The sequence below is a fragment of the Gobio gobio genome, assembly GCF_949357685.1.
Source record: "Gobio gobio genome assembly, chromosome: 13".
Lineage (NCBI taxonomy): Eukaryota > Metazoa > Chordata > Actinopteri > Cypriniformes > Gobionidae > Gobio > Gobio gobio.
In genome coordinates, this window is record NC_137106.1 from 13,641,670 (window position 1) to 13,656,518 (window position 14,849).

At 37.6% G+C, this 14,849-nt stretch overlaps 1 protein-coding gene across 4 annotated transcripts in view; it reads left to right on the top strand.

The window, feature by feature from the left end:
* Window positions 1-14,849, top strand: part of rps6ka1 (ribosomal protein S6 kinase a, polypeptide 1) — a 129,526-nt gene that overhangs the window by 94,263 nt on the left and 20,414 nt on the right. The window contains exons 1-4 of one of the 4 annotated variants that reach the window (XM_079833858.1): window positions 3,482-3,618; window positions 5,231-5,284; window positions 10,905-11,021; window positions 14,265-14,346. In XM_079833858.1, coding sequence (XP_079689984.1) covers window positions 3,577-3,618; window positions 5,231-5,284; window positions 10,905-11,021; window positions 14,265-14,346 — 295 coding nt within the window. In that variant the 5' untranslated portion in view covers window positions 3,482-3,576. Of the gene's footprint in view, window positions 1-3,481; window positions 3,619-5,230; window positions 5,285-8,504; window positions 8,873-10,904; window positions 11,022-14,264; window positions 14,347-14,849 lie in introns of those variants that run through there. The other 3 variants (XM_079833856.1, XM_079833855.1, XM_079833857.1) reach the window with 3 other exon arrangements.

The following is a 14,849-nucleotide window of genomic DNA, read 5'->3' on the forward strand; positions in this document are numbered from 1 at the left end:
ACTAAAGAAGGTAAAGAAAAAAAGGCTCTGCAATGTTACCTTGTGTTCAAATTGTGCTGGTGTGAGGTGATTCTGAAAGAAAAGGCAGGGCTTCTTTAACGAATTTTGACAGCAGCACTTTTTTGTGTATGCCTTTTGTATAAAGCATGTTGAAACATGATGCTTAATTTACACAGACCTGCGCTGCCCTCTATCGGCCGGGTACCGCGCTGCAGCAGCGCCCATTCGCTCGTTCCAAAGAAAGACATTAGAGAACAACGCGTGCCTCTTAAACTATGAAGTGCTCGGCCACTTACCACTAGTCCAAACAGATCATTAGAAGCTCATGTTTATTCGCTCAGTTAATGAGGGTGGCATACATATTCATGAACACCTTTCATTGATCAAAGGGGCTCAAACAGTTTTTCCCACTTCATGTCTGCCTATTAATTCTTCAACCCCTCCGAGCCCGTTTGCCAGATTATTGGCGTGACCAGTGCGTATCGCACACCAGCTGCACGCGCCTCTTTGTTAGGAATGAGCAGTTCTGTAAATCCAGTGCAACAGGTGGCCGCACAAAAGAGACGAGTCGCGTGCGGCTCTCGCGCCAAAACTCTGCAGCGCTCGCTGCTTAGCAACACACTCGGAGCCTTGACCTGTGAGCCAGCCGTGACTGTTGCATTCAGGGTTTTTTTAAGACTCGGTAGCTCGGTAGTGAAGTTCGTCAGGGGCAGGGCGTGCTGTTGGGCGGCAGCATCAGTGCGGACTGCTTGACCATGATGGGTGTCACTTTGCTTTTTTAAAATTGGGGGGTGAGTAGGGCAGGTGTAGACGTGATGATATAAGGTCCCTAAACTTTTGAATGTTGATTCACAATACATTAACTAACGATAACATATACGACTTATGCTAATAGGCCTACATATTTATCAAATGTTGAAATTATTAATCCAGATTAATAATGCTGTAAAAAAAAATCAATAACAGTTTTAATAACGCATTATCTGACTGAACAATCATTCTTCCTGACCAATTCAACTTTTACTTACTGCATTGTTTTATAGTGTTTCCTGTGGTGCACTTATGTTAGTATGATTTTGTACATCAAAATTGTCATAATTATAAAAGGCATTTTTCCTGCCCTGATTTTAGCCTCTGATTTGAACGCTCTGTTTGAAGGGGCGTGTCTGCTGTTCTTTGATCGTTTTCTATATATAATTTAATCACAGTTTAAATAACATTACTTTAATAACATTGATTATTTTAATCTTACTAAGAGAAAACAATGTGAAATTGATTGTTTAGTCATTGGTTTGATTTACTGACACAGACAAAGAACATCTGACTGTACATGAATCATTACATATCAGAAATCACTGATCACAGATCAGGCATTACAATTAACACGGTTACTTACATGTTGAGTCCATATCGTAAAAGTCTGTTTGCAAAGCCTGCGCCAAAATTGCGACTGATTTACCAAAAAATCCACAGTGAAATGTACCGCATTACAAATAAATAATGCTCAGCTGAGACATTCACATTGTTAATAATAAATAACCACATTCCTAGCATTAGGATCCTTTGGAAGGTAACGTTATTTTAGTCCCTCCTGTATTGCTCTTCTCTCCTCGTCATCTCACTAACACGCCAGTGGGCGTGGCCAAAGTTGCAATGATGAAGTAGCCCTTGATTTTCTTCTGCAGAGCAGGGGCGATTCTAGGATTTTCATTTTAGGGGGCTCAGCCCCCAGAGAGGGTATGAAAAAAAAATGGTAACACTTTAGTTTAGGGTCCAATTCTCACTATTAACTAGTAGCTTATTAGGATATTGGCTGTTTATTATTACTTATAAAGCAAATATTAATGCCTTTTTCTGCATGACCATATTGTACATCCCTTAATCATACAATGTAGGCAGGTTTATAATCAAATATCCCAAATGTGAGGTAGTTAGGGGGGTTCGGGGGCATGGCCCCTCGAGAAAATGTAGATTTTCATGATCTACATATGTGCATTTTAAGATGATCTGAACGCCAAAAAATTAGATAACAATAACTTGAAAATCATGTCAGAGGGCAGATATGACTGATAAAGTTTTTCCATTTTCGTCAGTGAAGACAGTAAACATATGTTTAGCTGATATGTATATGTTTTATTAATCATTTTCATAGACATGTTAATTTACTGATGGCTACCAGGAAAGCTAGGTAACTAAATGTATTTAATTAATTTACAATATGCACACATTCATTACTATTATTCATTACTATGCCTAATCTGATATAAACTGCTTTGTGAATATTTCTTGTTTGTTAATTATATCATAAATGACATTACATAGGCCTATTTCAATTCAAAATGGCGAAATTAGACAAAAGTTTATTAATTTGCCTGAATATTTTTGTCATTTGTTTAACATTTCTGACTTAAAGAAGCAGCTGTCAAATATGAAATGTTTATTTTAACTACTTGCATATCTCGCACTTGACGTCAAGTCCTGCTGCAAAAATTTGCGCTAGGCCTCAGCAGATTCTGTGTGTACATAAAGCCTGCCTACTCTGATTTGATTGGTTTTCTCAAATATTTTGACATTAACAAGCGGTGACACACCAATGAGGCTCAGATCAGCGCACACACCTCTGCTTCTGATGTGCGCTCTGCTCGACGCCGCTGCAGATTGAAGAACACGCTGATTAATGCAGGTTAAATATGTGCCAGAGGTTAATGTGATGTGTCAGGCATATTCCACAATGAGTCAATCTGTGCTTGGCTACAATAAAAGCTATTGTTGGACAAACAAGGAAGTTTCCAGTTCTGAAACTTACAGGATATTCTTATAGTATGATGACCTCTTATATGTCAAAAGCGCAGGATAACTTTATTCCTAAATCTGCTACTATTACATTTGTTGATTTGGCATATGTTGGAATGCTTAGTGAATTACAGTGCAATTCCAAGGAAACAAACCCATGACTTTAGTGTTGCTAGTGCCATGCTTTACCAATTGAAATAAATTCCAAATATTACTAGTTGGTCTAGTCACTAGAGCAAAACAAAAATGTTACTAATGTAATGTCACCAGACTCTAGTGACATTACATTAGTAAACTTTTTTTTGTTTGCAGTATGAGGTCATCCCTTTTGCTTTTTGTCACTGATGACAACAGCATCATTGAAAACATTTAAATAGCTTATTATAACATTCAGAAATTAAATGAAAGCCCCTCAACATTTGGAGATGCTCGTAGATTGCACAAGTGCTGGGGACAGAAAGAATAGGTTATGGCAAATATTGGTGGGGATATGCCCGACTGCTCAGCTAAAGTCACCGGAGTGTGGAAACATGTCTGTGTCAATACAAAGAAAGGAATTGAGTGACTCAGGTTGACGTGTGGTTTTTTTCTGAAGTTTCACCATTTCCTACTTTTGCGCCCTCATCTGAATACACATGACCCTTATGTCCCTTGCGTTTTTTTTTATTTTTACATTTCCCTATTTCTCGAGACTCAAGAGGTCTGTGTTAAAGCGCCAGAGAGAGAGACAGCGAGCTCTGTGACGGACAGCCTCTGTTCTCAGTGACATGGGTCAGGGTGGAGATGTGGAGGCATATCTTCCGCACCAAGCCACGCATGCAACAGGCAAGTGTACTTGTCCTTTACCTGAGGGGATAGAGAGAAGTAGAGTAGATAGGTTTGTTAGGGATGTGATGAGAGGGACAGGAAACTCGTAATATCGCCTGTGTTACCTGCTCTTTTCAGTTGTGTTTGAGAACGAGAGAAGGTCTGTCGTATTTGTTTTGACTGCAGCTTCATTTGCGCTTAAGTTCTCGGTTTAAAATTCAACAAGTGTTTTTTTTTTTTGCATCTTATATATTTTTTTTCTTTGTGGGCACATCCCTCATTTTCAGTATGACTCTTCTGTGTGACCAAACTCTGGTTTGAGAATATCTGAAACAGGAAACGTCTGGTTTACGATGCAAAAAGCTGCAGGCTGAAGCTTAGTGGGTTGTTCAGTGTTGCGAGAAATATATTCTGTGTTAAATCCTGTGTGGTTTCACTTTAATATTTTTTGTCCGCTGTCATTAGAACAGGCTTGTTTTCGGCAGAACGTTTAACTAATTCTGCCGAAAACGAGCCTGTTCTTAGCTCGCACCGGAAAGCTTACAGAGATGGATGTGCTCACTGCTATTACAAAATGTGACGTTGGGTTAATGACACCGGATGTGCTTTTTGTGCAACTGTTTTCCCTTTTGCCATTCGTGTTGTGGTACTGGTCATTTTCAAGCAGAGTGAAAGTGAAGTTGAAAGATCAAATAAGAAGTTTTCTATCAATGCATAACTATTAAAGGTGTTAAAAGGTCATTGTTGAATGCAAGAGTGCCTGCAGAAAGAGCGTATTAGAGAAGTTTCACCCTCTTTCTGTCATCCTGTGCTGAAACAGGAAGTTTCGACTGATGCTATTAGTTTCAACACAGTGAACAACCATATTCAGCTCTTCACTATAGCATTTCTAAGGGATTAGGGATAGTTCACACAAAAATATTCGGTAGCACTTTATTTTAAGTTGTCATTGTTACAATGTAATGATATATTTAAGTACTGAGTAATATTGATTAACTACATGTCCTTACTATAGGGTTAGGGTAGGATTAGGGTTTGGTTGAGGGTTAGTTGCATGCATTTTAGGGATGCACCGGAATGAAAATTTTTGGCAGAAGCCGAATAATAATAAAACACTTGGCCGAAGCAGAATACCGATCGCGGTTTTTCGATTTTTTTTTTCCCATTTATTTTGCCAATTTTTTCACCATTGCATAAATTAAATAGTAAAAATGAGCTTTTTACTATTTTGTCTTGCTTTTTTCAAAGAAAAATAAATTACAAAACTGCTATTTAAAAATATTTATTTAACACAATATAACTTAAAATACATGTTTGTAAAAAATGTAATAAAAAAAACAACATTATTTGGCCATCTTCTGCCATCTTATCTTTGGCATATAATGCCTACAGGTACCATACGATTCATTTACTGAACTGACTGATTTAGTTTTGTGTCACAGAAAGCTTTCGTATAACATGATTTAGATTTTCGGGTGCGCTATCCCTTTAACTATCAAAACTTTGGTGGAAAGAAGTGTCTTGAGTTCTTAGTGCACAGGAGTTTTAAGTTTTTATTTTTATTTTGAGTCATTTTGTTCTCAGTTTGATTTACTCTGTTCACTTCTTCCTCCCAACCCCACATGAGCAGTCCAAGTCACAGATCACCTGGGTAGAGAGAGAGTTTGCTGATATTAGTGTGAAGGTAAGATCCCTGATTTTGTTTCTTCTGCTGCCACCTGCTTTCCTCTATGAGCTCTACTATCACACTGTCTGTCAGCTGAGGTTGTAACAGGATTTACAGTAAAGGAAGAGGAGCGCTGGGGCATGCCACAAACTCTGAGCTGTTCCGCCACACCCACCGTTCTGAGAGATTGTTGTTTCTTCTGATTATGACTTCCTCTTGTAATATCAGGCTGAAGTGGTCAGAGGAAGAACCTGTGTGTTTTAAAGCGCCACTGTATTTTTAGCTCAGTTGATGGTGAGGGAGGAGAACACTGAGAGGGGAAACCAGCAAAGCATAATGGGACAGGATGAGCATTTAAGTGTCCACCCGACGGAAACAGACATTCAGCTACAGTCATCTTTTTCTGGCTTTTTTAGGAGTCCGATTTTTGTAACCCTATTGTATTTGTTCCAATGGTCTTATTATGCTTTTATTTTCTTACTTGGTGGGATGGTCTGAAATCCCCCTATTACTCAGGCGGCCAGGCACACATCTGTCAGACATTAGGTGGCTCTATAGTAACATCATTTTTTGGATTCATATCTCTGGAACCATAAAGGTTCAAATATAAGCATTTAAATGTATCGTTTTTTGGGGTTTTGCCGAAAGACATACTTTTTCAAACTTGGCTGTTCGTCCAATCTTCACCAATCAAAGTTTCTACAAAGCAGCTATTGACTATGCTGGAAAATACATTAACCAATTACATTGTCTGGCATTATGCATTTTAACAAATTTACATATCATGTGAACGCATCTAAACTAAACAAAACTTGATACATTCTGAGGACACATGCCAAATCTAGGCAAACTCTATCCATAGAGGGTGCGACTAAAGCCGGGTACACTCAGACGATTTGGCCGTCTGAGACTAATTTTGCGAATCCTACATTTTCAGAAAAAAAGGTACAGCGCTGTCACTAGGGCAGTACCCTAAAGTACAAAAGAGAAAAGTTACTAATACATACTCTTAAAGGATCAGAGAAATCGATGTACCATTTAGGGATAATGAAGGTAAGGAAGTTTTGTCTGATCCTAGGCTAAAATCTGAAGTCTTTGATCGTTAGTTTGACATGTTCAACGACAGCAGGTTAATGACCGTTGCGATCAAATTTGACCTCCGAAATTCTGGCAGTGTCAGAAGATTGGACTAAAGGCCCCGATATACTCACGACGTTAATTTCTTTTTCATTCTTCGTTTAGAATGAAAATTAAGTTCGAAATACGTGACCAGTGATATTCTGTTATTGAACATCTGACGCTGCCCACTCAGACGGTTAGATGAATATGTAAATATGTGCTGCATGCTTTCCTCTCAATAGTAAAATAAACGCACGACAAAATTGAGAAAACAGCAAGCATTTTAATAAAGCATAAGAAAAGCATCTGATCATAGCAACGTGGTTGTTTACATGAGCTCTATGGCACTCCAGTAAAATCACGTCACATTTATTTATCACTTTATATACAATACAGTAGGAGTGTAACGATATTCAAACCGAACCGAAAAACCGCGATACACCACCCATGGTTCGAACCGCGATACTCTCATGTCGAACCGAGCGCACCCCGCCCCCTGCTGCCCCAGCACAGCTCTCACTTCTCCTTGTGCCCAACATTTTTTTTTTCTTCCTTGACATAAGATTAATACACTTTTAACAACTAATAAGGGCTGTATTTTACTAAATATTATTATAACAATATTATTTACTAAGTATACACTAACTTTTGTCTTCCAAGTCACGTCACTACACGTAGGCTACAGTGGGACATTACTTGTGTGTATCATCAATTTATATTAAATGTGCTTCTTTTTTTAACATTATGGTAAAATGAGTAGATTATTTCTGACTAGTCTACAGTGCAGACATTTATTTCATTTGGGTTTATTCAGGTATGCTAACTGCTCTAAAGAAAACGAGAAGCCAATGTATAAAGTTAAATTATTGCTGTTGTTATTATTAAGTTAAAAGTGAATCTAGTGTTATTATTGCTGGTGCCCGCCATGAATCATGACTCACAGCAAACCGTGACATGAACCGAACCGTGGCATAGGTGTATCCTTACACCCCTACAATACAGTAGATTGCTTTAAAATAAGCAGCTTTACCGTATTAAAGTCCCAGTGAACCGGAAGTTTCAACTGATTTTATTTCAGTGCTGTGACGTATTTCCAAGTGAAATGGAATATTGAATAGAGGGCAGGGTTTTACTTCAGCGCACCTCCTCTCCATCTCTCGCTCATAGCAGACTAACGGTTGGAGGGGAGAGGCCGTCAAACTGCCGTCATCGGAAAGGGAACGCCATTCCAGACCGGAACTTACTTTTCAGATTCAGATTAAAGAGTACCTCGGCAAACAATTCCACGCACACCTACCTATATGTAATAGCCACAGACCAATGTGAGTACAAAGGTGTTTACCAGCCGTAGCGAACCTTTCTGGAAAGTTCACTTTGGCAAGCTGTTTTGAGCTCCAAACGTACTTCGTTTTGCCTGATTTTGTTCAAAATGATTTAGCTTGAAGCAATCAGGGCCTTAACAGTCCTGCAGTGGGACTTCTCCTACAATGACCGTCAAATTGCCTTCGCTTTTCAAGACAAGCCATGACCAAAATGAATGTTAGAGATTTCTTTGTAGCCACCATTTCAATCCATCATGTAATGCAGCTCAGCTCAATGCAGTAACAATGTTAACAGAGCAAAATATCAAACAAGTTGCCAGCAATGTAAAAATACTTATAAAATGCTAATAAACTGATTAAATAAGAACAAAAATAATACAGATATAATGTTTTTGTATTTATTATAGAATTTATTTAAAATAATAATACACACACAAATATAAAACTAATGTGTCAGTAAGGTAAATAATATAATTTCTAAATGCTGAAATATAATAGTTTAAAAAAAACTGTCTGTCTGTCTGTCTGTCTGTCTGTCTGTCTGTCTGTCTCTATCTATCTATCTATCTATCTATCTATCTATCTATCTATCTATCTATCTATCTATCTATCTATCTATCTATCTATCTATCTATCTATCTATCTATCTATCTATCTATCTATCTATCTATCTATCTAATCACCCTTTCTGACACGCATTACTTTGTCACATCCTCTCCCTCTCTCACGCTCTCTCTGTGTTTTTTTTCTCTCTCTCACCAGTTCTGTTTTCAGGTCTCGGTCTCTTCCTTCCTCTTCCTGCCTACTTCACTTTAGTTTTCGAGCAGGGCAGAGCACACACCCTCACTCTCACTGCCATACACTTTCATACACACGGCCAGACCCTGCTCGCTCCCTCTCTGGGATGAGTTTTGTTGTCTATGGCTGCCCCGACTGCAGGAGGATGGGGGTAACAGTGGAGTGCCCTGGCTAGAGGAGGGATGAAGAGATGGAGAAAGAGAAAAGGAAGTTTAAAGTCAGTCAGTTATTGAGTCTCTACCTGTTCAGGCGGCAGCACAGTAAGACTTTAGCGAATGCCACCCAGTCCAGAGAGGAGACGAACAGCACCACGAACTCTGCTCCATCTAGTGCATCTTTAACCGATGAACATACAACATGGACGGCGGTCAGTGCGCACACACACCGTATAATCACATTGCTTTGTAGAGGAGTTGTCGTTTGTGGTTGTTGTTGTCAGGGTGGTTGTTAGTCGAGAGGAAATGTTACACTTATTTTGTTGAATTGGACCAAACTGGTTGTCAGGTAAACACAAGTTTATGTAATCATATTCTTCTGAAATCAATTGCTTAGAAAATCATTTAACACAAACATAAGATGTTAGTGACTGTAATTTTGTTGTCCTTTTTAAGACAAGACATCATGTGCGTCTCTCATGTGGTGTATCTGCGGGAGAACAGCTATGAAATGCGTTTCAGAGCTCTTTGACACTTGGTGGTGGCTGTTTTCTCTTTTCTGTTTCTCTCCTTTTTTCTTTTTTTCATGTTGCAAGTGTCAGCAACACCCTAAAATTTCTCTTTTTTTACTTTGACTTCAGCTGACTTGAGTTTGGTATTAAAAGTGCAACAAATTCCATCTTAAAGAAATGCTTTTCAGACATTGGTAAAACTGAGAGCTTTTTGAATCAAAAGTAGTAAATGTGGTATTATAAAATAATGAGAATAATAACAACAATGTGATTAAATTAACCACAGAGAAATGAACAAATGAATGATTTGAACCAGGAGTATAGCTCAGGGCCTCATTGATTCATGTGCAAAATAGCTGGTGAATATAAACTGGATACCTAGACTAGAATTTATTACATGTTGTAGACTTGCGTTTTGTCTGGTTGTCTTCAGATAAATATCAATTTAGCTTTCATTCTTAAAGAGATAATGTGTATGTACATATACTATAAAACTGTACATAACACAAATATCAGCTGCAGCATCTGCCACAAGGATAAAGGAGCCGTTCCCCCAAAAATGAAAATTACCTCATGTTGTTCCAAACCTTGATGATTTGCTTTCTTTTGTGGAACAAAAACGTGGTGTTTTGATGACCATTGACTTCCATTGTAACAAAAAACAACAACAACAACAACACTGAGACATTTCTCAAAATATCCACAATATTACAGGTTTGGAATGGCATGAGGGTGAGCAAATGATGAATTCTCATATTTGGTTGAACTATTCTTTTAAATGATTTATACATTGGCGTATTAGTGTTTCCATTCCAGTGATGATTTTGAAGGTCAAGTATTCAGCATTGTGGGTTGTGTACAAGTACACAAGTTTTTTCTGATATTAGTCTAACTGGGATTGATGCTACCGTTTGTGTGCTTTTAAATGTGCCAGGTTCTCAGAATGCAGAGTTACATTTTATTTGACCCATTAACCATTTCCTCCCAAACATATACTCTTTCTCTCTTGTCACAGGGGAAATGTGACATACAACACTTTTATTTCCAGCAGAGCTTACTTGATTTCTATCATATACTAATTTGAATTAAGAATTAACCGATTACATTCTGATCTGATTGGAGTGTTTTTCTTTGTGGCTTTAAATCGCTTGAACTTCTCACTTGCACCTCTGAAACAAAATTGCAAAATAACTATTGAATAACAAGTGGTGGTGGCACCTTAATGTTCATGGATGACAACACAAAAGTTGCAGTTTCAATTCAAAGTAGGTGCAACTGATCCCTGGGGGGGGGGGGGGGGGGGGGTATAAATAGTATAAATATTATATATAAATTTTTCTGTATATTTTCTGGGGGGGTATAACTAGTATAAATATTATATATACATTTTTCTATCTCCTACAGGGGGCGCTTTCTGAAAAGTGGAATCCCCCTCTGAGCCTCATTCAGATCTCATAATGTTGTTTAGGCCACTGGAGATATTTGTCATTAACAATGGTATTGCATAAATCTTGAAATAGCGAGCTTGAAATCTACTCAAGCAGCTACTGTGCAATGATTAAAGCAAATTGCTCATCGTTCAGTGTCTTCTGGCATGGGATATTATGTCCACTTAACCCAGCTTAAAGCTATTATAATCAAACTTGTCTTTCTGGCCAATCGGATGGTCTGATATGGTGGGTTTAATATTACATATTTTACTACCCTGATATTTCTGTTGCTTGTGTTGTAGGAAGATGGTGACATCAAGGAGATCAACATCACACATGTGGTTAAAGAAGGGGCAGAGAAAGCAGACCCCTCGCAGTTTGAGCTGCTCAAAGTGCTTGGGCAGGGCTCCTTTGGAAAGGTAAATATATTTTCATATTCACACACTTTAAAAGCAAGATGCTTTTTATATTGCATCTGTTTATAGATATCTATCTTGTGTTTGTCGGCTTTGATGTGTGTAGGAGTTATTTAGCTTATGATGCTGCTAAAACGGTGACCGCACTTTCTAGAAGCAAAGACTAGTTTCAATACATATCACAATATGTAGACTTATAACGTATACATATGCTATATGACAATACATGTCACAGGTCAGCCTCACAATATTATATTATTGCTTTATTACAAGACAAATGGTAAAAGATTAACAAATTTTACTGTTTACTGTTGATTTTACTGTTGATTTTAAAATGCTAAATTTGGTATTACATCGGGGGTGGGAATGAATCAGCTTGGACTTGGAGCTGGTAACCCAATGCACAGGACAATGGTGACACCACAATTAAATATTCATGATCCTGAAGCTGAAAATACAGAATTATTTTAGACAAATATGCTTGCACTTTGTCACTGATTAGATATATTTAAAATAATTTGGGCCACTTTTTACTGGTAACATAAGACATTTGGCATTATAAGGACCCACAAATATTCCCCCATCGCATTATTATACATTTATATTCAACATTTTATATATATATACAGCAGTTTAAAGGGTTAGTTCACCCAAAAATGAAAATTCTGTCATTATTCACTTACCCTCATGTCGTTCGACACCCGTAAGACCTTCGGAACAGAAATTAAGATATTTTAGTTGAAATCTGATGGCTCTGAAAGGACCCTTAAAGACCCTTAAAAGGTACTAAAGACGTTGTTACAAAGTCCATCTCACTACAGTGGTTCTAAAATAACTTTATGAATCGGCGAGAATAGTTTTTGTGCGCAAAAAAACCCTAAATAACGACTTACATAGTGATGACGATTTCAAAACACGGCCTCATGAAGCTTCGAAACGTTATGAATCAGTGAGCCGAATGATGATTCGGATCGCGTGTCAAACCGCCAAACTACTGAAATTTGGCGATTCAAACAGCTGATTCGACTCGCTGATTCATAACGCTTCGAAGCTTCATGATGCCTTGTTTTGAAATCGTCATCACTATGTAAGTCGTTATTTAGGGTTTTTTTGCGCACAAAAACTATTGTCGCCGATTCATAAAGTTATTTTAGAACCAATGTAGTGAGATGGACTTTGTAACGACGTCTTTAGTACCTTTTAAGGGTCTTGAGAGTGTAAAGTGCCATTGTGCCAATGGAGGCCTTTCAGAGCCATCAGATTTCAACTAAAATATCTTCATTTGTGTTCCGAAGATGAACGGAGGTCTGACGGGTGTCGAACGACATGAGGGTAAGTAATTAATGACAGAATTTTCATTTTTGGGTGAACTAACCATTTAATGTAGTACTTACTCTAAAACTTTTTTCTCACACTGTAGTTTTTATTTAGGGTGAACTGTACACGATAAAGATTGTCACTTTCCATGATAGATATTGTTGCATTTTTGTGTTGCGATATAATGTAACGCAATATATTGTTAAACCCCAAGTCTGTAATCTGCCTAACAACACAACCATCACCTGTGTGCTGGGTTATGTACCATTCAGAATAGAGAATGCCTTATAATTTATAATTCATAAAATTTCTGAATTTGCATTCAAGATGCAAACTGTGGTCATCATTATTCACAAGTTCCATTGTAATCAAAAACATTAAAAAAGTTATGGGGTTGGAACTACAACTCTGTGGCTAGCAGCATAGTTTCTTGTCAGTATGATGTGGACTCGAATCAAGCATTTTTGCAAAATAAACAATCTAAACATGCAGTACAATCGATGTTTTTCATTCCATATGTACTGTATACACATTTTATTGTATGTCTTTTAATTTGTCAAGACAAGAGAATGTCATTTTTAAAAACTGCTTACTCTAGTACACAGGGGGAGGGGTAAAATAGCAAAAGTAGCCCTCAGATGCCAGTCATGCCATTCTTGTTATTTAAAGCAATAATCTGTTCATTAAACAGAGTTCATTTGAACTCAATCCGATTCATTATCAGAGGTTATCACTAGGCCTGTCACGATAACACATTGTGCTGGACGATAAATTGACCAAGAAATTATTGCGATAAACGATAATGTTGTTATTCGGAGACCATTTTCATCTAAAATAATGATAATGGCATAATAATGCAGGTACACCTTTTCAAAGATCAATAAACTTTTATTTCTACAGACTATTTAACACTGAAAACGGAAAGCATTTTAAATATCCACAATAAATGAACAAAACAACCAAAACAAAAAAAAGCAATGGACTCTCAGTCTGTTAACAAAAAAATGCACTTGAATAAACAGCTGGGAAAACTGCAACGGATGATTGTGTTTTAGGTAGAGCTGGGAATCGATAAAAAAAAATTGACGCGAGTCTGTGTGTCGAGTGTGTGTGTGTGTCAGAGTGTCCCTCAATTAGCTGACATGAGACGCAGCCACACAGACAGGACATTGACATACAGCGCATTCTCTTGTGTCTTGTCGCGCTTAGAAGCATTTACATGTATAAGAGCGTGATCATATAATGTAACGCTCGGCAAAATGGATATAAAAAAGGATGCTGGAAATTATCGTGGCCGGAAAAATTATCGAGCTCATTTTTTTTATTGTGCGATTTAATTGATTTATCGACTATTGTGACAGGCCTAGTTATCACTCCACCTCCTATGTGACGTCATTAACGACAGTTCTATATCGTTGAACCAATGCAACAAAGTTATATTATGGTTTGGTTAAACTGTCGTGACTAGCTAGTTGATTTCTCCAACGATGCATGGTAGTTAAACAATGGTTATGCTCAAAAGTTTGTAATGGTACTCAAATCTCAATGACAAGACTTTAAAAGACCTTTTTGTTAAGTAGCTGTAACAACATTTTGCTATGGCTTGTTGAATATAATTACATTTACCTATTTTGAATATGTTCATTAAAGATCTCTTCCTGTCATTCAATTCAAATTCAACTTCCTGTGGGAAGTTTTTTAACTCATGAATTAGAAAAGAGACAGTTCTTTATATTGTTTTTCCCACAACCTTAGTGTGTGTAATCAGCAAAGCTGAGTGAGTTTTTACTTGGGCTTTTATAGCAAATTCCTTTAATAGCTTTACATTTTTCATTATCTTCAAAAACTGACTTGACTTGAGTTGCATTTGGACAATATGACTCAATTGTTTAGTGAAAGCATGTTTTTTTTTTGTGTGTGTGTGCACAGGTGTTTTTGGTACGGAAGGTAACCCCTCCTGACAATAACCAACTGTATGCCATGAAGGTCCTGAGAAAGGCTACACTCAAAGGTACAGCATCAGTGTAAACACACACACCACAAACCACACAAGCTTCCTTTGCTAACAACAACAGCTACTTTCATTTCGCATTGTTCTCCCGGGCTGTTTATTTTTCTTTAATGTCACTCCTAGTTTCCTCGTAACCACATACTGTATACCAACCCTGATCATTACACCAACCATGCAATAGTGACTTTACCTAGTTTTTCATCTACTGTGTCAAACTTGTCAGACAAGATTTGCAGTCTGGATCTGTATACACAATATTTTGGTATATTCCCTCAATTGAAAATTTGAATTCATGCCACTCTGAGTGAGGTACGGTTGCAGGTTCATGTTAACTTCTGTGGGTACACTCACTTCCTGTTTTTGTGTGTGTACCCCAATGACAGAAAATCCCACCCTACTTATAAACCTGTGGTTTTAGATTCAGGTATCTGTTTACTGAAATTTTGGTTGTTCCTTCTTTACATCTCCTCAGTATGTGAATTAGTACGCACCTTTTGAGCTGA